Below are 25368 nucleotides of genomic sequence, written 5' to 3' on the forward strand. Positions count from 1 at the left end.
TTGATAATTATATTTTAAACTTGTTGTTGTGAGTTGTTGATTTCCTAGATTTACCTTTTGTTTCAGTCTTGTTTCCTTCCTGTGTGTATTCTGTGTTTTTTATAAGTTGACCTGTTTGTTATAAGTTGACCTTATGTCTTCCTTGTGGTATTAGTGATCCATGTCTTGTGTTGTGTGTATTTTGACTTGTGTTTCTAGTTAAGTCTTTAGTGTTTCCTGTTTTATTTTGTAGTTCTTGCCCCCTGTGTATCTGGTTTTGTTTTATTTCCTGTCCTCATGTTTCCCTCCAGTTTGATTGCACCCTCATAAGTTTCACCTGTGTCTCGTTGTCACACCTGTGTCTGTCTGTTGCTCGTTACCTCATCTGTATTTAGTCCTTGTGTTTCCACCCTTGGGTTTTCAGGTCGTTGGTCAGTTTTACTTGAGTGGTGCTATGGCTTCCTGTGTTCCCAGTGCGCTTGTTTTTACTGTGGATTTTTATTTAGTGAGTTTTGTTTCATCTCCTGTTGTTTTGTATGTTAAGTACACCTTTCTTTTTGTCTGCATTTAGGATCCTCCTCTTTTGTTCTCTGTGAACTGTGACAGATATTATTTTGCACTGCAGATGAGGTGCTGTAAGTCAGCAAAAGGAGCAAGTATCTAACAGTTAATCACAACAAAAAGCAAAGAAGCAAGGCGAAGGAGGCACTGGAGAGACTTTGTTGAGAACTTTTTAAAATAACAGTTCCAAAGGACATAGGAGCACAACAATTACACTATAAGCTCCATTCATCCACTTAATAAACACAACCAAACTCGTAATACACTCACTGTTGTGGCTCCTCAACATACTGCTTGACCTGTTTGCTGCCAATAATCTTGACAACATATCTGGGGATTGTGTTTTCTCCTGACCTGTTCTTCTCAGCCATGATGCAGGCAATGATGATACAGATTACCTGGAGAAGGAGGCAGAACTGAGAGCCATCAATCATGCAGCAGACTGAGGGTCGTATGTACAAACCTTTGTTATTGTAATGTTCCCAAATTAAGACATTCTTCCTTTTTTTAAACAATGACCAAGTCTTTCTGTCTTTTTAAGGCCCTTTACTTACATGAACATTTATTCCATTTTCTTTGTCGAAGTCCTTCCTTGCCGAATGTGCTTGGACCTTGCTGCTTTGTTTCCTGAGTCACGCATGGCTACCTCTCCGTTCACCTCCCTTGAGCCTCAACGCCTGACACTCCCCAGCACCCTGCAGAGGATCGAGAATCCCTTCAGCACAAACACACTAGTGATTCATGAGTGAGTTTTTTGCATGTCCTTCATTGTGCCTCAAAGTCCACATTTTTTTATTTTTAGGCCACCGGAGGGCAGAGGAGCTCTACACACATGTCCTCCAAAAACTATAATCTATTGATTGACTTTTAATCATATTATTAGTCTATTATTTAAACATCATGCAGTCCCAGAGCTACATCATAACTCATCTGAAGCCGGGCTATAGTCAGTCAGTCTGAAAAAATCTCGTCCAATAATCAGGTTGTTTTGTTTTGACTGAAAAAAATATTGATTTCCATCTGAATTGTTTTTTTGGATGAGTGTTGGTGATATGTGGATGTGAAAAAGTTTCCAGGATTTTAACCTCTCCTTCAAAATGTATTTTTAACTCTGCACAGAAATGACAGTTTTATAAGCCTTCCAGACAAGACTTTTAAAAGATTTGTTACAGAATTGTTACACTTCTGTGAAAATCTATCGCATAGAACTCTTTATTAAATACAACTTTTATTAAACCATCAGCAACGTCAACGCCATGTCAAATTAATAACAATTAAACATCAAGTGTTTTTATTGTGTTATATTCTCATAAAGGTGCTATGCAAATGAAATACCCTCTGAAGAAATATCATGCAGATAGTGTCACATTTAAATGAACATGATGTAGATACATTGTGAATGAACCTGGAAAGCTTGAAAATTTAGAGACTGGAAAAAAATGAAAACTTTTCATTGAAGACATATTTCTTTTGCTTTCTAATAAAACAAGGGATCTTGAGAAACACTATCTGCTCCCTGTGGTTCCAGCTTTATCCCAAGTTTTAATGGCTACATCAGAGATAAGAACCAAAACCTTCCTCCTGTGTGTAAATCTAGTATTGCATTCACTCTGGAGAGTTCTGGAGTTTGGATAGGGAGTAGCATCTCAGCAGGAAGAATGGCTAATCCTCCTTTATTCCACCTGAAAAAAATCCTTGCACCTAGCACTAACTTCTGTGTTCGTTTGAGTTTTTAATTTTTGGAGAAAAAGTCAAAACTAGAGGTAAAGTCAGAATGAAATATTTATTTTAATTGAGTTTCTGTCATGTAAACCTTCATTGGCATGCAAATAACATTATAAATAAGATGTTCCTAACATGGCAGGCACTACATCTCCCACCTGGCTGTGCAGAGTCAAACATTGATCAAAGTGTCACATCCAGGGTCTACAGTACTCCCTCTGCTCTCATAGCCAGCCAAGAGTCTCCTCTGGCAAAGCAAGCAGTACCACAGAAGACCGTGGGGTTTGCAATGAGTCTGTTTGCAACTGTATGGTTAGTTTACTTTACACGTTGATAAGTTGCCATGTACTTTGCCCTATCCGTCTCATTTGTCATCAAGTGCATGTTGAAGTAGGTGTAGTCTTCCTGTCCTGACACTCTGCTCGGCTACCTCACACACCATACCTGCTTGCAATCGTCTGAGTCTGCTTACCTGACTTTCATCAGCCCATCCTCCTGACGTATAAAGCTTGCATCTTATTTTAGTGGATAGCTGGGTTCCCACATCTTCATACTGCTTCTTATAATATAGAGCACGTGTTTATCTTGAAAGGATCTCACAAAGAGTGGGTACAGATTGGCTTCATTGTGGTAGACATAACATTGTATGACCTTGATCTGAGGAAATTCATGTTTAGACCAAGGTAGAAGAAAAACATTTTTATCTAAATGTGCAATTAGATTTGAACCTATCTCCTAATCAATCAAGTAGCTCCCTCTGGCTGTCCAGCTCAGAGGAGAAAAGGCTCAGGAAAAGATTATCTATCTGCTGTCAAGACGGTTCTCAGGTGACAGGACAACAAGCGGCGATGGTGTGTATTCGGAGCGTCCAGCTGAGCCGGCTGGTTCGTGAGAGGCTTGGCTCAGAGAAAAAGGTTAATAAGGACGCTCATCTGTACAGGAAAGACAAAGCCGTCACTTTTTCTCTGGAACAGGTCTCTGCCACATGCAGTGTAGGAATATTTTAGAATATTAATTGCACACTTAGTATGCTGTTGTCATATGGCTTTTATTAGTATTCCATCAACTCGACGAGGCATGAAAGGGCCAGATGCTGTGTCCTCATCTATCCCACACACATTCTTGTCTTTAAACAGTTATCAGCGCAGAGTGTCAGTCTGCTCATCACTTCAGCAATCCTGTGTCATGTTTTTATTAATGGGACCAGTGGGTCTTTAAATGGATTAATAACAGCCAGGCCTGATCTACATTATCAAAATGGGGTTCTGCATCATGTGTAGAGGTCCCTCAGCTTCAAATTGCTGTCAACACGCACATTTGTATGATTGCACTTGTCAGGACGTTGTTGACCCATGTTAATTATCTGTGGACCAATCCTTCATTCTGAAAAGATAATACTCCAAGAGTCTGATAAAGTTCCCAGGGCTCATTTTTCAGTTGAAACAAAACTGTGTACTGTTGAATAGACACTGAAACTAGCTCAGAAGTTAAAGTTATTTCACTGATGGGCTGGGCTTAGGCTGTTTTGGAAACCGCCTACTATACTAGCAGTACGTACTGATTTGGCCAAAACTCAGTATGTAGTAAGTAGTATGTGAACAAGAGCAAAATCTGCAGTATGCCAAAACTCCCCAGATGTCTACTAATTCGGGAAAATGTCTCAGTATGCATCAGACCATTCTGCCTCGCGTACTGTTTCCCACAATTCACAGCGCTCGTTCCACTTTCTCTTTTCTCTTCTTTTTTGATGGGGGGAAATCCGTTTTCGTGTAATGTGAAAATTATTAAATTCCATACAAACCCCTTCTCAACTTTCTTAAATCATAAGTGGATGCTAAAGAAGCAGTTTCTCTATCGGCTTCACCTTTGTTTACTTCCGCTTTCTGAAAACGTACATCAGTGACATCTGGCCCAGCGTACTGCAGCACAGATCCAACAGAACACTAGACAACAATGAGATCTGTTTGAAAGCAAAATGAGACTATAGCTTATGTCTCCTGTTTCTCATTCTTGCCTCCAGAAAAAAGTTGCAAAAAATCTCAGCTTAGTCTCCCTTTCAGTTCAAAAGGAGATCTCGTCAAAATCTGAAATGATTCTCAGGTATTTCTCAACTTTTGTGACTCCTTTTGAGCTCAGGTGGAGAAATCAGGGAGCTCTCTCAATTGTCTCAATCTAACCTCATCCATTTGTTTTTGTCAGACTCAGCTTTGTTTCTTAAGTTGAGCTCAGATGGAGCAAAGAAAGAGCCTGAGCTCATCTTTTCATGAACATTTATAGTGCCAAACAAAATTAAGATTTCAATGTAATTGTCCACAAACTTACAATTCTCATTAAAACATTTGAACCACCTTCAAGATCAGCTATTTAGATGTCTAATGATCTCGTCTTTGACTTCACAATATGGTCATTCCTTTACAAGTCTGTTTGAGAACAAAACAACTTCACAAAGATTTTGTGTATTTGAGAGAAATTGCAAAAGACAGAGATTTCATACCAGGTATGACAGACGATTTATTTAAAATATGGGCCGCAAAAGGACTGACCAGATTTAGCCAGATTATTACAACTAAAGGGTTGGATTCTTTTGGGTGCTGGTGGCCTAGCAGTCTAAGCACCCCACATGCAGAGTCTGCAGTCCTTGTTGCAGGGGTCGCCGGTTCGATTCCCAGCCGGTTGACCATTTCCTGCATGTAAGACTCATGTCATGGACTCAACTATTTCTCCAAGTGAATTTTCGGAGAAACGAATGAGAACAATTTGAAACTTGAATGAGGCTTAAGTGAGAATCTCAATTTTGTCTCCGGAGACTTAGAAGAGAAAGCCTTGAGCAGTAAAATTTTCCTCTGGGCCACATTTCCCTTGTATACCAAAGGGTTATTTAAAAAATGACATATCAATGGTGGAAAACACTGTTTTACTTTTACTGTTTGCTGGCTTTGGCCAAAGTCACACCCTGTGCTGGAACACACAGTAGTTTCATCTTTATATGATCCTGCTATAGCAGGATTTTTTAATAGGTGTTTTCTAAAAGAAAGGAGCAAGTTGTATTGATAAAACAAAATCTATGTCAATTGCCAGCAAGATCTAATATTAAATATTAAATATAAAATGACAAAATGGGTCATTTTTTAGAATGAAAACTTCTGCTTCTTTGCGGTCTGGCATCTTGGTCAATACTTTTTTTCTAACCAATTCCCCAGAGTTGGCACACTGACAGTTTCTGACTGCACAGTAAAGTATAAGAGGTATTAATTTACAACATTTTCTTCACTTCTGCACCCTGACACTTTGTGATTTATCTATGAGCAAGTGACTTTTATAACTCTGCTGGAGGTGAGAGTCAATGAAGCACATGAGTGGAGGTCCTCAATAACATTATAACTCTCTTTAACTGCACTCTGGGGTTTGAGCTGGTGGATGAGAACCAGCTAAGCCGGAGGTGCAGTGCCTTGGTTTCTCCTTCAATGATTATCAGAAGACTTATCCTGTGTTCCCCCTTTGATTTCCACATTTTTCGTTCATATGTTTTGACGTTATTTTGGAGTATTTTTGCCCTTATTGATTAGTACAGCTGAAGAGAGACAGGAAAAATGTAATATGTAAATATTCAAGCCATTGTCACGTGTTAAAGGAGTCAAAAAGAAAGATATACAAATTTTCTGTTCAAATCAAGAGTTTATTTATGTCCCATACTTTACCTACTGGATGCTTTTCCCTGCAGTTAACTTGAATCTATATGTCCAACCCTGATTATCACCTGTGGTGCAGCGGGGTGTACTAAAAGGCAAGACAAGGCTTCTAATGTTGAAAGAAAAGGAAAGAAGGCAGAAGTGGATCACAGCCCAACAACAGAAGAATTTGCAGCCATTATTCACCTAAGTAGTTCCTACGCTTATAGTGGTCTGGTTACCATAGTCCAGCAGTCATTGTGTATATGTAAAAATAAACATATATTAAAAAATGGGAAGAGAAGGAAGAAATAACTTGTTAACAAATAAGAAAGAGGACATCTGAAATAAGCATTCTTGATTTTACTTTACTTAAAGCTCCTTTAAGGGATTTTCAGTTTGTTGTTTTTTGTCGCCCCCTATGGACAAAGCTTGTTGCTGATTTTGTCCTGTACGTTCAGAAGTAGCAGTGTTCAACTAAATGTGAGATGTTTTTCATTATGTCGCATAACACCCATCACTACAGCAGGTTTCAGAAATTACTTACTTTAAGAACTTTTAAGGAAATCATAAATCTTTCTACTGATGGCAGTGGAGGAATCAGTATTTATTTCAGTGCGTTTCATAACCAGCCAGGAATGCCTCACAAGAGCTTTAAATTCACTTTATTTTTAAATTTGTTTTCTCTAAAATATACATCTCTTCCAACTAGGCATCGCCACAGTGTCCCTCTTCTATTAGCCTTGAGATTGGATCTGTGGTGGTGCAGGTTGCTGGGTCTGTTCTTCCTTCCCTTTAGGATTGCAGAGGGGGGGGAATTGAAACCACAACCTTTGGACGAGCAGACATTTAAGGTCTTGTCAGAGTGAGATAGAGCTCCCTGGCCCTGCCAAACCCTGACGACCTACTCCATTACTCTAAATATCCTCCTTCGATCTTGCGGCAGCCTCCCCTCTGGAACAAAGGAGATATGAAGAACAGATATCAGCAGAGGTGGACATTTATACAGAGCCTCTTTTCTTTTACATCAGGTAGGCTCAAACCAGGTCCAGATTTGCCTAGACTCAAAGTCGATAACCCAGCACAGCTGACAAAAAGCTTATTTAACTTGACAGTATGTTTCATAACAAGACTTGCTGAGTAAACAGATATGCCACATCATCACCATCAAGCTTTGTGCTTTTTGGATGTGAGACTATCGTTTGTGATCAATACTATCAGTGGGTTCAGAACAGTAGTTTTTGTGTTGCAGGAGCCGCCTTGTGGTGGTCAGAAGAAGTGAAGGGTGGCTAAAAGAACTCCCTTTTCTCTTAGATACCCAGTCTTCAGCTGTTTCCCAGTCATCAAAGCTATCATAGGTTATCTAGTTATCTAGATGTTAGCATTTTAACACATTGCATTAACTGAGAACTGCATGTTACATAGTGCAAAAAAGCACTTCTTGAGACAGACTGCTTGCATGTTGTGGGGGGATCAGGAATGCAATCATGAAGACTGCTTAGTTTCTGGTACTTCTGTTGACTTGTGTATATGGATGTTTTGACTCCATCCTTGCTGTTTTCTTATCTTATATGCTGGCTGATTCATAGCAAACATATTAGACACGGTTTCCCGTATCCCCAGGGTTGCAAAAGCACAAAAGAAAACATGGAGATAGTCTGAACTCCCCTTATTGGTATGGTCAAAGGCAGGGTGGCATGACATAGTCTAGGCTAAAATAAATACCAGCTGATTGTTTTATTTTTTCTAGATCAGCAGAAAATGATCTTGTCAGTCCAAAATAAAAGCATCGTTATCCAGTAATAGTCAAAAACTAATCTGTTATAATGGGAAAAATCGAGATCTCAGGATAACAACAAGATAAAACTTAATTTGCAGGAAAAAGAGGAAAAATGTTATGTATGGATGCATGTCTGCAAGAGGTACCATACGTTTGTATAATTGTTATAAGATGGCAGTATAAAATAGGATTATAAGACAGTTAATAGTAAAATAAATAAGTTATCTTAATTATTAGCCAATCAAAGGATGTGTAATTACAAAACAGCATCTCACAGCATCAATTTCACACTGCTGAGATAATAAAACCTGGAGTCATCTGCTCATTCCGGTGCATCGCTCTGCATTACCACACAGACACTGATGCACACATTCAGACACACTGCACAAATGAACAGCAAATAGGTCAAATTAAGATCATAATTGTTGTTGGGTAGATCGATTCCATTTATAGCTCCGGCTCCAACACAACAGGAAGATCCAATTTTTATTTTTACCCCTGGCTGTGAGGTCAGTGACATTTTCATGCAGGCTGTAAGCCATTTCCATCAGCGTCACAGTAATGAAATAAACTGATGTGATTGCTGTGAGTAAATCCACATTACTGAGCATAATTTTTTACCATCCTGACATCCTGTTCTGGGTGTAGCTCTCTGATTCGGCCCATCCCGTCGTTATCCTGCATCAGTTTGCAGAGATGAAGCCGTAAATGACAGGAGACGAATCGTCGCCCCAGAGAAACCCAGCATTCACCTGAAGGGAACCCGGTCTGAACAACACTGGATGACAACCACAGACAGGTTAGATGTCCATCCACATAATTCTGTGAGATTAAACTGCTGCAATCACACGATAGCTACACAAACAACTCAAACAACACCAACAGTATTATTTTATAGACACAGGTTGGAATTAGAGTAACATAATATGCAAACACTGTAATAAACCAAATATTTCCTGCTTCCTTCCTGATGATGATCTAGCAAAGTTATCTTCCCATCTTTAAAATGCCTATTTTTTTTTAACATGTTTCACTAATAGAAATGTTTCTTTGGAGCTGTACATATACTAAACACCTAAACAAATAGTTGGTAAGTGCCGTCATCTGGAGCTTTACCATTCCCTCCACAAACTTGTCATCTCATGAGGTTTATGACAATTACATATGTGGAAGATGTACTCATTGTTCCAACACAGTATTATTTGCAATAAACTGTTTGCTGATGAGGGTCTTTTGTCTTTATGGCAACGTTCACACTGCAAGGCTTAATGCTCAATTCCGATTTTTTGTTTGCCTGTTCACATTACCATCTGTAATGTGACCTGTATCTGATTCCAGTGTGAACTGCTTGCGGCTCCGACCTGCCCCGCATGCGCAAAAGAACAGTAACAATGACGTCACATGCAGCTGTTTCACAAATGTAAACATGGAGTCAAGTATAAACACAGAGACAGTTTATTCAAACTTCCGGATGTTGAGGGCAACTTTCAATTACATCTGTCAGCGGCTCTCCCCAAGACCCCTTCGGCAGCCCACTCAATTGAGGCGCTCCATCGTTGCTATCCTTTATTTTTGCAAGGCTACCGCCGCGCAGAATTGTGACGTGTCGCTATAAAGTGACGTGATTTGAAAAAATCAGATTTGGGCCAGATTTGAGTGTTCACACTGCCCCTAAAAAATCTGACCTGGTCACTTGACCCCAAAAAAATCAGCTTTGGGCCACTTTTACCTGCAGTGTGAACATAGCCTATGTTGCTTCTGCTGAGCTAGGGTTGCATCCATCTGGTTAATAGATGATTTTGAAACAGGTCTTGGACATTCAGTCCTGATTTCACCTTCTTTCCAACAAAATTTCGACACTGACATCCTGATGCAAACACACACAAACACTGGGTCAGTTCAAATCTGCTGTAGACCTGTTAGTCTTCAGCTTTAATATAATTTGACAGTCCAGTTTGATGCCCATGTGTTGAGATCAAGGGAATCTCCCTCTGCAGCTGAACAGGGTCGCCCTGTCTGTGCAAGCCCCGGCTCCTCCAGCTCGACATTTGTGATAATTAAATTTTCAGAGAGCAGATTCTGTCTCTCTGACACATCGAGGGAAAGCTCTGAAAAAGACCATTTTCCCTCCGAGGACGTCTGAGGAGGGGAAGCGGCAGAAACAAATGTGTTTCATCAGGGAAAAGACAGCCGGGGAAGGCTTTTCAAAACAATTCCATTTGCCAAAGGTTTTCCATTATCACATCAGAGATGGAGGACAACGTGAGGGAGGGAAGATCACTAAGTAAATCTCCTCTAAGGCAAAGCTGTATGAAGCAGTAAAGATATTCTGCTAAATTCTTGACCTAATAAAGGCTGGCCTTTTTTTCCTGCTCACTGGTGTTTAGTTTAATATAACAGACTATTCTAAAACAGCTATGTAGACTTTCTTCTTTTGTCTTCACTTGACATTTTCAAACTGCATTCAGAGTCAATCTCAGTCTAAATGTCATACCTGTTGATGTTGATGATTGACTGAAAACATTTATTTCATTAACGTTAAACTTAATTGACCAGACTGCTGATGTCAGGGAAACCCCTTTGACACATTTTGGAAGCAGCAGCAGAAAAGAGATCGACTGTTTAATGATTCATGGCGACTGTAGAACCAGAGTGACTTTGCTGAATGGGCTGAGCGAGGTACCCTTGCAGTCCACTGGAAGGAGAGAGCACGAGGGGAATGCATTAATGTGGTATCGATCCCAGGGACATTACTATCAGCTGAGACGGACAGAAAGGTCGCAGTCATCCAGTCTGACCATCACACCAACTCAGAGAAATCGGAACATTATCAGAACTGTTGTGTGCAGGGAACAGAATTCATTATTTACTATTAATTTAGTCACATGGTTAAATTACAGAATATCTACAAAATGCCCTGCATCTCCACCCCTTCCTGAATAAAATCCAGTTTTAGCACATTGATAGATCCTGGGCATTTTAATGATAGCTAGTTTATGGCCTTATTTTGGGTAAAATTATGAAGAGGGGCAGATCTGATGGCCACGCCGCCAACACACTGTCAGTCAGGAACAGCTCAAGTTATGTCCCTCAGGTGATTGTATGTAAGCAATACTTACCTGTCAAAGATATGTAATTCCATCTGGTGACCCCATCACCCCCATAGGGGTCAGGATGCCAAGGTTGAGAACCACTGGTCAAGCCTATGGGGGGAAAACATTGAATAACATTACATCTGCCAGTGTTTCATTATGGCGTTATGTGGGGATTTGCTTTCCGTCACCTATGTGGGGATGTGGTCGATCTTACCCCATGCCTGCATCATTTCTTGAAAAAACAACCTTGAGATAACACTTTCACCTACATTGTATTTTGTGATGTCTCAATAAAAAGCATTTTTTTTAACACAGTCTATGAAGCCATGTTCATATTTAGCTTCCTCCTGTCAACCTGCACAGACATAATTTCTCATCACGCTACTGAGCCTCATGAAGCAACAATCACTCACGCACCGGAGGAAAACACAAACTGCTGGTGCTACAGATCATACATTAGACAGAGACGGTGTGGATCATTAGACGTGCTGAGGGGGACTCCCTGTGCCAGATGTGCTGTGCCTCTGGTTCAGCTGTGGGACAGACACATCCCAACATTATCTCACATTCTGACAGCCTCTCTTTAATGCTCGTCGCTGAAAGTAATTAGCTCTGCTGTCCTGGGAAACCCTCTGGGAAGTTTTCAGGAGAAAGGGTGAATCCCCATTAACTTCAGGTGAAAGCAGCACTTTTCCCTACGCCAGCAGAATTTAACTTTTGCAACTTCAGGCCGAGCAAAAACACACTTTTGATCTTAACTTGCTCAACATGGTGTCTTTCTTTGATTTATTACGTAGCTTATATATCACAGTTTTATCATAACCTAAAAATGATTCCCAAACTGATATAAAAATGATCATCTGAGGAAATTCCTCAGTACCTATTACTAAGTCAATGTGTTTCAAAACACTGAGTATGCTGTTTGTAAGTGACGCTATTTATTTTGCTGCTGTGTCAGACAGTAAAATGGTTCCGACATGAGAGTGGAGTTCATGGTCGAAATAATTCTCGCAAATAAACAAACTATTTATTAAGGTGTGTTTCAAAGCACTAACTCGAATGAGAGAGGATCGAGGAGAGATGAGGGAAATCAGGAGATATAAGTGAGGATAAATGAGAGCATAATGAGAATATCCACAATAACCAATGAGAAGATCACTGGATATTGCGTACTTTTACAGCTCACAAATATGCCAGCAAACTTACACACAACTGTGCCTGAGAAAAGTGTAATGTTGGAAAAAATAAAAACAGCTTGTGGAATTATTCACCCATATTCTTTTCCTTGTTTTTTGTTTTTCACTACAAAACAGAATACATGCCAGGACAGCCAGCTGACGATGTTAATCATCCTTAGAAGTCATGCTTGATCACGTGAGATTATGTGAGATCTTAGTCTAAGTGGTCTTATGGAATCATCTATGTGTGTTCTGAGGATGGTGATATACAAAATCAGCCAGAACTGTCTTTTTTGTGTTTGGTCACCCAAGGTTTTAAAATCAGTTAAGATCAAAAAGACGTCTGGTAGGTGGCCAGCCTAAGATGGGAGAAAAGGACTCAACTTTAAATAACTGAGATGCACGGTGTAATGTTTACAACATGTTGGTGCACAAAGCTTCAGTAATGCAAAATCTGTTTTAAACCCCAGTTTTCTCTGTTGATTTCTCTGAAACTGATTTTTGCCTGGAGTTTTACATTCAAGAACCAGCTTCATTGGCCCGGCATGCATGTGCATAAAAGGAATTTGACAATGGCTTTTACATTGCTTTCTATGCACGGACTAAAAATACAAAGGTAAGCACTGAAACACAAAAGAGGTTTGAACATATAAAACAATGAGGGTGGGGGGGGGTTATATCAAAATAAATATATACAAGTTTTTGCCATGTCCTTGCCCAGGAGCACAGATATTTCATGCTTAATAACTGACATAAGAAGCAGTCTCAGGCTCTGTCGCCTCCTCTCCTCTGAGCTGCTGCAGCTGCTGGCAGGAGGTCAGAGGTGTTAGCAGTGATACAGAAGTTCAAAGGTGAACAGAGAGTTGGTCTTTGCCAAATGTCAGCCGGTGCCCAACGTAAAAAAAAAAAAAAAAGACCACCTGGCATAAGCAGAGGCAGCCGCCCTCAGCAGGACGGAGGGATGAGATCTCACTGAACTCTGAAATACCCCAAAATACTTCAAAAACACAAGAGGCAGCATGACGGATAAAAACAATCCTCTTAACAGGTTTCATTCACTTCCCTAAAATCATGCTCACCTTTCTTTTTTAACCAAAATTATTATATCCCAATACAAACAGGGATGTCCTCTTCTGATGTTAAATCTCCTATTGTGATTAATACAATGCAGATAATCAGCGTGGGAGTTAAATCCAGATTTGGCGTCATGTTTATATGGTAAGACCCAATGCCAGCAGCCAAACGGACAAAATAACTCTGTCACTGTGGACAAGCTTACAGACTAAAACAAAATAAAGGTAAAGGAATAAAATGATTAATATTTATGAAAAAAAAAACTACTACTAAACTGAATCACATAGGTATTTGCATTGAAGAGACAGATAGAGAGAAATGGATAGAAGAACATCACTGCATGTTCATATTGAATATTCCCAGTGCGACAAGGCTCAAGTCACCTCCCTCATCCTTTCATACTCTCACAAACCCTGACTGTCAGTTGACGCCCTGCAATTTCTTCTCGAGTAATGCAGACCTAAATTCACCTGACCTCGAGGTCCAGTTTGTTAAATGGGATTGTGAATTGGTTTTATCTAAATACATATAAATACGGTGTTATGATGACGAACAAAAAACCTTTCCATGCTAACTTCTTTGTCATATCTGCCTTGTCTCAGTTTAACATATACACTACCACTCAAACGTTTGGACACACCTTCTCAATCAATGTTTTTTATTTATTTTAATTAGTTTCGACATTGTAGATTAATACTGAAGACATGAAAACTATGAAATAATCTGGTTTTGCCATAATCTGGATTACAACAGTAGTCAAATAGGGATATCCATTGTGTACTAACCCTACCTCTGAACAACACAACTGATGGTCTCAAACACATTAAGAAGGCAAGTCATTCTACAAATGAACTCTTGACAAGGCTCATGTTAATTAGAAACCATTCCAGGAGACCACTTCATGAAGCAGACTGAGAGAATACCAAGAGTGTGCAAAGCTGTCATGAAGGAAAAAGGGGGCTACTTTACAGAATCTAAAATATAAAACATATTCTGCTTTGTTTAACACTTTTTTGTTAATTAAATAATTCCATATATGTTCTTTCATATTTTGTATGCCTTCAGTATTAATCTACAGTGTTTCAAATAATTAAAATAGATGCAAACCCTTGAATGAGAAGGTGTTTCCAAACTTTTGACTGGTAGTATATGTATCACACACAAATGTTAAGTCATGTCCTCATGACAGATTGTTTTTACATTTCAGGTAATAAAAACTATGTACACAATGCAGTTCAAAGTGACTCACGTGCAATCTGATCTTTTCCAATCAGAATTTGGCCACCCTGATTGGGACACTTCACCAAGCCCTCTGAATGCCTATAAAGCACCATAGATGTAGGTATAGGTTATAAATTACATGAACTCTGATTAAAACAGGGGTTAAAGGGAAAAGTACAGTGAGTGTATTTCTTATTTCTTGTTTTTGTATTTTTCTCTTACTATGTGACAAGCAGACAAACATCCGGTGAGGAGGAGGAGGAGGAGGAGGAGGAGGACTCTGACAGAGAGCTGAGATGCTCCAAATAAACACAACTAAACTCGACACATTTAATTTCATACAAATGTCAGTCACCCTGGGTGTTCCAGGTTATTTGACAGTTTATTTCCTGTGTGCTGGTGCATTTTACCGCTCAAATTACTGAGCAGCCTTCAGCAGATAGTATACACATGTCCCTCTGACCTACAGCTTGAGGAGGATGCTGCGGATTTGATAGCCCTCAAAAATATCAAGTCAATTTCATTTCATTGGTGGAAAATCAATGAGGGCTGCACGGTGGTGCAGTGGGTAGCGCTGTTGCCTCACAGCTAGAAGGTTCCTGGTTCGAATCCCCGGCCGGGCGGGTGCCTTTCTGTGTGGAGTTTGCATGTTCTCCCCGTGCATGCGTGGGTTCTCTCCGGGTTCTCCGGCTTCCTCCCACAGTCCAAAAACATGCTCAGGTTGATTGATCACTCTAAATTGCCCGTAGGTGTGAGTGTGTGCGTGAATGGTTGTCTGTCTCTCTGTGTTAGCCCTGTGATAGGTTGGCGACCTGTCCAGGGTGTACCCTGCCTTCCGCCCGAAGCCAGCTGGGATAGGCTCCAGCCCCCCGTGACCCCTAACGGGATAAGCGGTCAAGATAATGGATGGATGGAAAATCAATATGCCCCAGTGTTCTATTTACCTGCAGAATATCCACAGAGGAGGAGGAGATGGATGTTGACCCGTTTCTGACATGATTATACGCAAATCTTCCAGGTGACACAGGAAGCTTCAAGAGACAAGATTGTTTTTTTTTAATACAAATATGAGAACACAAAGTTTCAGAGCTTCTTATAAGAAGTTTGGTGAACAGCAACAACTGGAGTTTTTTTTATATACTGTGAACTGTTGAGTGATGCCCTTCTCCTACTCCCTCTTCTTCTTCTTTGTCTTCTATGTCCTCTTTATCTTCTACTATGTCCCCTTCATCCTCCTGCTTGTCTTCTTCTTTTTCTATATCATTGTCATCCCCATCTTCTTTCTCCTTATCTTCTTAATCCCCTTTGTCTGCCTCTTCCTCCTTGTCTGCTTTATCTATTTTGTCCACATTATCTTTGTCTTCTCCTCATCTTCCTCATTGTCTCCTTCTCTGTCCCCCTTATCTTCTTCATCCTTTTAGTCTATGTTTTCGTCCTCTATTTCTCTGTCTTCTTTGTCTTTCATGGCTCCTTATCTTTTTTGTTTTTTTCCTGTCTTGTTGTTCTTCATCATCTCATGTATTTTGTATCCTCTTTGCATTTCCATCTTTTTTGTCTCTGTATTTTTGATCTTCTTCATCTTCTTTGTCTACCTTGATTTCCTTTGCTCCTTCATCTTCATCACCTTTGTCTTCTTCATCTCCTCTGCCTTTTCTTTGTCAAGATATACAAATTTTGCATTTCAATTTGTTCACAGAAAACAAAGTGTTCAGAACAATGTTACTGAAAAACTATGTTTCATTTAATTAAAAGCATTTTAACAACCAATGGAAAGGACTTCAGCTTTTTTGTTTATTGATTCATGTTTGTTTTTGTCTTATTTCATCCTAAAAATTTATCATTTTGGATTATTTGCAGATCTGTCTTGTTGCCATTAGTAACTAATCATGTAGATACAGATAGAAAAGGATGCATAAACAGCAGAGTCAGTGTGAGCTGAGACGTTCATTTCATGGGAAATGTCACTGAAAAGGGCAAAAGGTTGAGGATGAGGATCATGGAGAGTGTGTGCTGAAAGTGAATCCACTCCCTGAGACTGAGCTCACCTCAGGGTTGCTGGGGATCAGGATCTGACATTAGAGGAGAGGTGGGAGGTGGGGGTAGGGGGAGCTGACCTTGATGGCTTTAGGGAGAGAAATGACTTTTTATCCACGCGAGCTGTGAGGATGAGGAGGAGCGAGAGACGAGTGACACAAGAGAGCTTATATCAGCCTGTAGAGGAGTAGAAAGGGGGGAATGAAGCATTCTTCTGGCCGGGGTCTTATCTGATTAAAGTATACGAGTCCAGTATGAGAGGTAATTTTCATCAGGCATTCAGATAAGCCGGAGCAGCACAGACGCAGACTCTGTGTTATTCAGAGGGACTTGATCACAAGACGCATGCCCTCACTGTTGTAACAATCCCTGCTGATTATCACTGGTATAGAGAGGATGCTCTGCCCTGGTTTTCCTGCAATACCCATCCTGCCTTTTATCCCTTTTTACTCTCCCCTATGAGTCTCTTTATCATAAAGAGCCAGGTCGGTGTCAGGAGGCAAAAAGAAGATAAATCGTTGTCTCAAATTGATTTGTCTGGTCCATTAAGCTCTTATTTTGTCACAATTGACGACTCAGCTATTCATTACAAATTAATAAACTGCCTACTGTTTTTGATTTGAAAGATCCAGACTGACATCAGTACCTGTTACTTGCTGCTAACACAACACAATACTACCACATAACTGTGGCAGAAACGTCTTAGACTGTCTGAAAACAGCAAGACATAATTTGTCCAATATTTGCATTAAATATGCACATTAAAGTTGTCTAAGAACTCAGATTCAGTGACTTTCAGCTGAGGTGACACCCAGCAGAAAATTTGCAGCACCCTGCCGGCACTAAACACAACTGAACTGCCTAATTTTGCATAACTTTAAAACTTAATATAACTAAAATGGGCAAGTAATGTGTTAACTCTTCCTCTGTACAGTTGCCAGGCATGGAGAGACAAACAATATAGACTGAAAATAATTAATTTTGCAGTGAAGTTTGGTTATTTGACACATGGTTGTATAGGGTTTGGCCATAGACTGTATAAAATATGGACTTAGTATCCGTGACGTCACTCACCTGTTTCTGAAGAGCTGTTTTGAGGCCATGATGTGACTCGACCAAAGTAATTAAGGCATGTACCTTTTAGCACAAATGCGAGTAATGGTATACTTTTATAGACAGCTCGCAATGCAGTGCAGAAATATTCCAACATGTGCAAGCCTGCACTGACTGGAGTGACTCCATCTTAAACCTGCTCAGCCTGTCATACAGTCTGTTACTTCAATGAATGATTGCATTAATGGGCTAACCTACCAAAGCCTTGCCAGGGATTATCCATGTGCAGCTTTGTAGATAAATATTATATGTTATCATGTATACTTTTGACTCTGACATTAATACAAAGACTGACACAGGCGTCTTTTTCTTCTATACATATAATACCCGCAGATTGTTTTTTATCTCCCTGGAGCACACAGCAGCCGGAGGTAAATTAAAGCCTCAGGGACAAATTAACACACTTTCTCAGGGTTCTTACCTTTTTATATAAAAAATGAACGTTTCCAGAGGATTTTCAATCCATACCTCTCATAGCAAGTCCATTTAGCAGAAGCTGTTTTTTCCTCGTGGTTGAACAATGGGTCAGCAGCAAGTCAAACCAGGAAACTTGTTTAAATATTTCCCACCTTTTAAGGAAAAACTAAATCATTTTTGGGAAGGCTTGATCCCCGTTTGTTCCTCAAGTATTTAGAGATGGTATTTGTATCCCAATTTGATTTTGAGCAATAATACTTTCCTTTAACTTCCTTAAATTTTCTGGTCATTTCAATGCTCAAAATGCTTGATTGCACCTTTATCATATAATTTAGCTGCAGCAGTGAAGATGACATCCACTGTGAAGCATTGATGGACATGTTAAAAAAAAACAGAAAAATCCCCCTCTGTGGTGACAGCTGAACCTCTGATGGCCAAGGTGGCGTCTACAGTGACTCACTGATTGACTCACATGATTGATTTAAGGGTCAGTGAGTCTAATACATTCCTCTGAACTTATCCCTGAGTGCAGGCGGATTTGATCTTAATTGAGCTTGGTTCTTTTTCTCAGTGAAAGAAAGGTAAGAAAGGAAAAGAAAGAAAGGAAGGGTAAGAAAATGAAAGGCAGGCAAAGGAAAAGGGGCAAAAGGTAAGGAAAGACAGAATGGAAAGGAAATGGAAGAAAGGGAATGGAAAGGAGGGTGAAGGAAATGGAGAAAAGGGAACTGAAAGGACGGTAAAAGGAAATGGAAGAAAGGAAGTGTTCTAGGCTTTTTATTGTTATGTGTTTTATGGAATGTATTCCACCTCTTTTAGTTTTGTTTTATCACTATGTCCTTTTCCTGTGAAAACAGGCATATCACTGTGTTATGTATTGAACATTTTTCATCGGTACTGATTCGAAAAAAACTGCAGACATGAAAAAATAAAAGATAATAAACAAAAATGGAGCCTCTGAAAAAGGAGAAGCACAAAATATAAACATACAAGTAACCATCCCTCAAACTCAGTCTTTGTTATAAATTCAAGTCCCAAGAGTCCACGCAATGGTTTAGGTTTTGTTGGCTTTTTTGGTGTTATTTGGTATTAGTCTTGTTTTAATCTGTGAAAGTTCTTAGTAACATCATTGAGTGACATTAAGCTGTATTGAAAGGCAAGATCATATCACACAGAGCACCCTCTGGGACTCGTTTTAAATCACAGCAACAGTAATCAGTGGAATTTTTTTTTTCATCCCAGAGCAATAACATCAACTCTGTATCATCCGAAACATCAGCCTGTGGTAGAAAATACATGAACTCACCTCAGGCTGCAGAGTCTGGAGAAACGGGGTTGAATCAAGGCTTTCGGTGTCCGTGTTCTCCCTCCAGCCGCTCATTTCTCCTCCGGATACCTCAGAGCAGCGAGGGTGGTGTTGTGTCTCGTGCGGGTTCACTGGACGAGGCTTTTAATGAGAATTTTTCATCATCAGTGCGTGTGGCAGCCACGGGGCGCCCGGTCTGTCACAGATGCTTGGCCCCTTCGACCAACATTTGCGCGTTTTTAAGGTCGCGGGGATAAGGTTGACACATTTTGAGTGTTTCCTTGGATGTCATTGTGAGGTGTTTTTTTTCTGTGCATGTTTTTTTCTTTTACTTTAGGAGATATGCCAAAAATTTGGTGAGCACAAGTCATTTTTATTCGTGCGTAAAAGCCGTGCAGTACCGACGCTATGTTCTTTCAGTGAATCAAAGCTAGGTAAGTTTTGAGATGCACCGTGGAGCTTCTGTTTGACGGAGAATTGACATCTTTTGGTAACACGTCGGACTATGAAAATCAGATTTTGTTTCTTTAAAAAGTGGCGAGCCTGGAGAGTCTGGTATTTCTCACTCTGAATCTGATTGCTGCGCTTTTGTGACCCCTCATCCTGTGTTGTAGTTAAAACGATGTTTTTATGCAACACGAGCGCCATAAAGGACTGGAGCTATTTTCTGTCTCAGATACTGCCTCTGATGAATAAAACTACAGGTTTGGTGAACATGGACAAAGCGGAGGATGTGACGACCACCATGGTGACCGCTTTGCAGCCGGACAGCGCCATGAGCGCCAGTAACCCTCCTCTGAACTCCAACCATACCTCAGGCATGGAGCACATCTTTCATTACTCTTACTCTGAGAGTGACCTGCTGTACACGGACTATCGGACTCCTGCACGAGACCCCATCCAGCTGCCTAAAGCGGTTCTCTACCTGGTGATGGCAGCGCTGGTTGTGGTGGCTGTGGCATATGCGATAGTTGGACACCTGGTTAAAGACGTGGTCAATGATTTTGTCGGTATGTGACCCCCTTATCCGGTGCGTGTGTGCGTGTGTGTGTGTGTGTGTGTGTGAGAGAGAGAGAGAGAGAGAGAGAGAGAGAGAGAGAGAGAGAGAGAGAGAGAGAGTTTGAGTGGTTACGATAACTGTCAATAATTAGTTTGGAAGTAAAATCAGTCACTACTATACCCTAGTTGATTACAAATTTACACTTTTACATTTGAATAACTTGGAGTGAAATTAATTAAACTTGACCTTTTCCCAATTTTTCATCCTGGAATTTAATGAAGCACCTGTCCTGGAGCGCCTTCTTCAGAGTCTCTGTTTACCACACTAAAGGCTTAAAACAAGACAACTGCCTGAAACTGACAACACAGACTGCAAACATCTTGTAAGAAGTGATTTGGGGACTCTTTCCGACAGGTTCTTGAATTATTAAATTCATACATTGACAGTTTTTGGGGGGGTTTTTGGGAGGGGGGGGGGGGGGGGGTAAATTGTATGTGGTAAATGTGGTAGATATTTTAGTTAAACCTATCAAAAATCATTCCTAAAAATTCACAGCTCTACTTTAATAAACACGTGACCTTGTGTCTAAGACGTACTAACTAACTAATCAGTGTAAGATAAATGGAGAGGCCTGATGCTGTTTCTCTATTTTTGAGGAGTTATATATAATAAATGAAGGGATGAAACAATGAGTCTATTCTGAGGACACGCGTCGTCTCATAGTGCTGACTGGACCAGTTTGTCGGCTCATTACATCAGACGAGTTAAAGCAGGATTGAAAATTTCACTCTTCTGTTTCAACCGGGGCAGATCAGGACACAGATACTCTCTGGACACATACTATTTTTCATAACATTAATATTGAAGTTTTAGTAATTAAGTTGTTCAACACTCCTGTAATTTGTTATCAAATTTAAAAAGTGCCAAAAAAACCATCAAATAGCTCGTGACAGAAATGTCAGACCAGGCACAAATTATATATTTTTGAGATTTAGGTGCAGTGTGACACGTTTTGAAGCACTATGTGGAGGTTGTTACAACAAATTATGGAGGGAAAATTACTTTGACCGACTAAAAGTTAGGACGCATGACAATTAATCGGCACCTTTAGAGGAAAAAATGTAGATAAGCAATCAATCTTAATTCATATAGCACCAAATCTCATCAAACTAGGTCATGACAGTTTGTGGTCTGGACTGTACTTTTTTCAGATTTATTTACACACAACATCATTTCACCATGAGCAAGTCATGGGCAAACTGGCAAGGAATGAGGATAGGTAAACAGCCATGTGCTGCAACAGGAAGGCCCCTTAAAGTGGGATATGGTAGGATACAAAAGAGAAAGATGGAAATATGCAGAAAATAATATGCAGAAATAACAACAGATAACTGAGTTTCTGTGTTAGTGTCAGTAATTACAGCAGAAATATTACAGCAATATTAATAATAAGGACCTCTGTCCACTTAAAGAGTTTTTTGCACTGGCAGCATCTATTATCTGTCCAAAACCAACCACTTAAGTGCCTATTAATGTCACTTCTCCCTCACTGACCATCAAAATCAATAAGGGGTGGGACTTCCAATATGAACTTTGTCAACAACACTGGCGGAGAAACTAACCATATTTGTATTTTGGCGGGTACAGTGTCCAGGTCAAGAGCGAACTGCTGATGTCAGGCCATGATTCTTCTCTTCTTCTCTCTTCTTCTACAAATAACAAGGATACAGAGAAATTTAAAACCGATTCAACACTCACTACAAATAGACATAGAAGTGCCACAAGACAAGTAAGTAGTTAGTAATCTGATGGGGGTAAGAAACACTCTAATGTTAAGGTGGTGTGCACTGCCAGTGCAAAAATGCTTTTAGTGGACACAGGTCATAATAGTATGACTGATATTACTACTGTAATTGCTGCTGTAGGAGTCAAGGAGATATAAGCACCCCGGGGACTGCACAAAGAGACACTGTCGGATACAGTGCTAGTATACATATAAATAAGCCAGCATACATGTCAGGTCCCTCGCTTGTATAAGCCTGTAGCAGCATAACTATTGGCTCGTCCAAGCCTGAGCCAGCCCTAACTATACCCTTTATCAATAAGGATCATTAAAAGCCTCTTGAAAGAAGCCAGGGTGCCTGAGCCTCCAAAGAGGAGGGGCCTCATTAATGGCTCTACCTCCCATAGTACTTTTGGAGACTGTAAAAAGCAGGCTTGCAGTCTGTGTAGTGTTCTACAGGGGAAACAAAGCATTATGAGTTCTTTGAGATATGCTGGTGCCTGGACATTTGGAGCTTTGTTTATGAAAATCTATCATGGAAAAAGCTTGAGCCAGCCCTGAGGCTGCACTGGGGGCGTCTACTTCAGTGTCTCAGCTTTCTGCCCTTTCAATCATATTATCACAGCTGTCAACTCGTGTTTGAATGACTTCTGTCTCTGCCTTCTTTATTTGTCTCCATCATTTCATAAAGAGTCTTTGTGAAGAGCCACTCACATGTCTGTTATCTTCCTCTTTGCATGAAGGTGGAGGCAGGCCCATTGTTGCTGAAGGTGGCAGCGGCGGAACCAGTGAACCAGGTAAAAAATAACACAAAGCTCACATGGGTCACAGTCTGCTGCACTTAGCTTTGCCACAGAGACATGCTGACCCCTCCAGCTGGTCATGACAGCGTATGTGTCTATCAGTCTGTATCTCACGTGACCTTCTCACCTTCATACAAAAACTCACACCTTCACATCCACACAAAGACTCAGGCAATGCAGTTGTGGCTCTCTTGGGTAATGTGCTGAGGTGTAAATGTGGAGGCTGTTTTACTTCTCACTAGATGAAGGTTGCAAAAAACACTGTCAAGACTCAGCTAGTCACAACAGGATGGGTCATGGTTTTGACATTGCATAACAACTGAACAACGACTTGTTAACATATGAGTGTCCCACTTTAAAGAAAAAAAAACAGGGTGATATGGTCATCAGAATGAATACAGTTATAATCTTTAGATGGTTGTAAATGCACAACAATTTCCCTTCATTGTTCCTATGAGTATTGATGACTTTCTAAATAGCATTACATTAAGAGGTTTTAATTTGGCTCAGCACAAATGCTGTATATAACAAGTGGACTCAGCCCTGATAACGTCTTCCACTGATTTGTGCAGGACTGTCTTGAAGCGGAATCTGGTATCTTGGTTGTTCAGATCCAGAAATACACTTGAATGAGCGTACAGATATTAAAGGCTTCTATTCTTGTTGACAGGCAGTGGTGGTAGCAACTCGTCAAACACAGGAAGCCAAGCCTTCAAGCATATTCTGCTTTAAAAATTGGTCTCACGCTAAAGTAGAGCAAAACTTGCAGACAGAGCATCATTCTGTGTTTTCAGAAGTGTTGAAACTAGCATCAGAGAAAAGCACCAGGAAAATCGTAATTCAGGCAAAACAAAATTAAGTGAGAAGATGGGTCACTTCCTCAGCCCTTGGTAGAGTTGGATTGCTAGATAGATGTTGCAATTTGCAGAGTCGCCTCCTGCTGGCCTATCAGTGATATTAATGGCTTGCACCCACAATAAAAATTTAAACCAACTGCTTTTCTGAAATCAACAGCTGGGCATCTCAAAGATTGCTTAAACTCAATGAAGATAATACTTACGTTTATTTATTTTTTGCTCTACTTTCTGCAAATAACGTATCAGGCCATCTTGGACCTTTCTCTCATTCTTGAAAATAAGTTATTCTGCTTCCCTTTGCTTTCTTCATTTGTAATTAGCCGATCTCTCTTTGATTCATCTCTCTAGTCGACATCCTTTCAGATAATCTGACTGTGCATTTTTGTGGGTCTTAAGGAATCCCTCTGTGCCTGCTGTCTATTTCTCACACTCTCCATGTCATGCATAATCTCAGCTCCTCATCTGACAGTAGATGATTGATGTGTCCCAATTCAGAAAGGCTTCACCACACATGGCAGGGCCGCTGTGCTGCACACGTCTCCCCCAGAAACAATTTTATGGTGCTTTGCCTCTAATGGAATTACAAAGGCTGAACCCATCATAACTTTCTGTAGGATGAAGTTTGCTTCATTGTTCTACACGTTTTTTAAATGAACATGAATGTTCCAGCATAGAAGTGGCCATACTTTAAATTCTCACTCTATGCAAATGTAGTTGTGGTAGAACCATAGGCACAGGATATTTGAATTTAAAGACTAAGCATATCATAACTTTTATAAAATGTGGACAACGCCTTAATTACTTCACTGACTTATTTCCAGTCACCACATCAAACTTCAGGCTGTTCAACTTTCAGAAGTGCATTTATGGAAAGGGCTGGTGATCTCCATCTGCACTGACTTCCCAAATAACAAAGTTATCCCTTTCTTTCTCTTTAGCCTGGGTGTTTGGCTCTCGTCGTGTCCCGGACCATAGCAAGATTGAGATAAACTGCATCACCAACAACATGAGCGAGATGACTGAGTTGGGTGAGCATCACTGGCTGGAGGAAATGAACTATATATCTCTGAACCACTCAAACTGCCTGAGCTCCAACAGAGTGGAGGACGTAGTGGTCACCGTGGATGAGACGCTTCAGCAGCGACCTCCGGACACTCACTCTGGGACCTAACTGTCACTGTCCAACCTTTCCTGTGTGAAATACAGCAGCGTATTGGCTTCTTATAGTGGATTCACAAGTCTGTCATGGATTTAAGCTCTATCCACTGTTTTATCTACTGCAGGTTGGTTAAGATACCTGTGTACTGTTGAGAAAACAGGGACTCTGACTCAACTTGTACTGAAATTGGATACATCAGGCTCTGATATTTGACTCAGAATGGACTCCTTTTTTGCGGAGAGAAATGGAGGGTAAAACTTTTATTGAACAAGCAGACTGAGAAGAAAAGGCTTGTTTCTTTGTTGTTGTTTTTTCTTCTTCAGTGTTCTGCCCTTTTTTGGAGCTGTGAAAATACCACGCCGTTCATGCGACCACAAACAGAACAGAATAAATACACCACACACGCTGGGCTGTGATTATTGTAATATTGCTGCTATAGCAATCACTTCACCCTCTTGAAAATAAGATTTATTTTCTACTTTACTCAATGCTGTGAAATACTAAAATGTCATTTTACAATTACAGCTAACTTTGTAGCACATGTTATAGATCTGCAGAGTTACCTTACTGTCCTGTGTGATAATGCTTTATGGGGCAAAAAACGTTTACTACATAATGATG

At 40.3% G+C, this 25368-nt stretch overlaps 1 protein-coding gene and 2 long non-coding RNA genes across 5 annotated transcripts; 2 read left to right on the plus strand and 1 right to left on the minus strand.

The window, feature by feature from the left end:
* The first annotated feature begins 399 nt into the window (after positions 1-399).
* On the plus strand, positions 400-6206 carry LOC117828550. Of its 2 annotated transcripts, XR_004634427.1 has the most exons (4): positions 400-484; positions 908-991; positions 1126-1285; positions 5984-6206. It is a non-coding gene; the product is annotated as an uncharacterized LOC117828550 (long non-coding RNA). The 2 variants fall into 2 exon arrangements; XR_004634419.1 differs by lacking the exon at positions 5984-6206 and having other exon boundaries at positions 1126-2040.
* Positions 6207-6390: 184 nt separating this feature from the next.
* Positions 6391-19535, minus strand: LOC117828564. Its single transcript, XR_004634434.1, has 4 exons — positions 19146-19535; positions 10830-10913; positions 8332-8488; positions 6391-6884 (listed from the first exon to the last, which is right to left on the minus strand). It is a non-coding gene; the product is annotated as an uncharacterized LOC117828564 (long non-coding RNA).
* On the plus strand, positions 19221-25151 carry LOC117828521. Of its 2 annotated transcripts, XM_034705724.1 has the most exons (4): positions 19221-19579; positions 19822-20155; positions 22672-22725; positions 24527-25151. In XM_034705724.1, the coding sequence occupies exons 2-4, from the start codon at positions 19834-19836 to the stop codon at positions 24757-24759; spliced, it is 609 nt and encodes a 202-aa protein (XP_034561615.1). In that variant the 5' UTR covers positions 19221-19579; positions 19822-19833; the 3' UTR covers positions 24760-25151. The 2 variants fall into 2 exon arrangements, with proteins under 2 accessions (XP_034561615.1, XP_034561606.1); XM_034705715.1 differs by having other exon boundaries at positions 19221-20155.
* Positions 25152-25368: the final 217 nt, after the last annotated feature.

This window comes from Notolabrus celidotus, chromosome 2 (assembly GCF_009762535.1).
Source record: "Notolabrus celidotus isolate fNotCel1 chromosome 2, fNotCel1.pri, whole genome shotgun sequence".
NCBI lineage: Eukaryota > Metazoa > Chordata > Actinopteri > Labriformes > Labridae > Notolabrus > Notolabrus celidotus.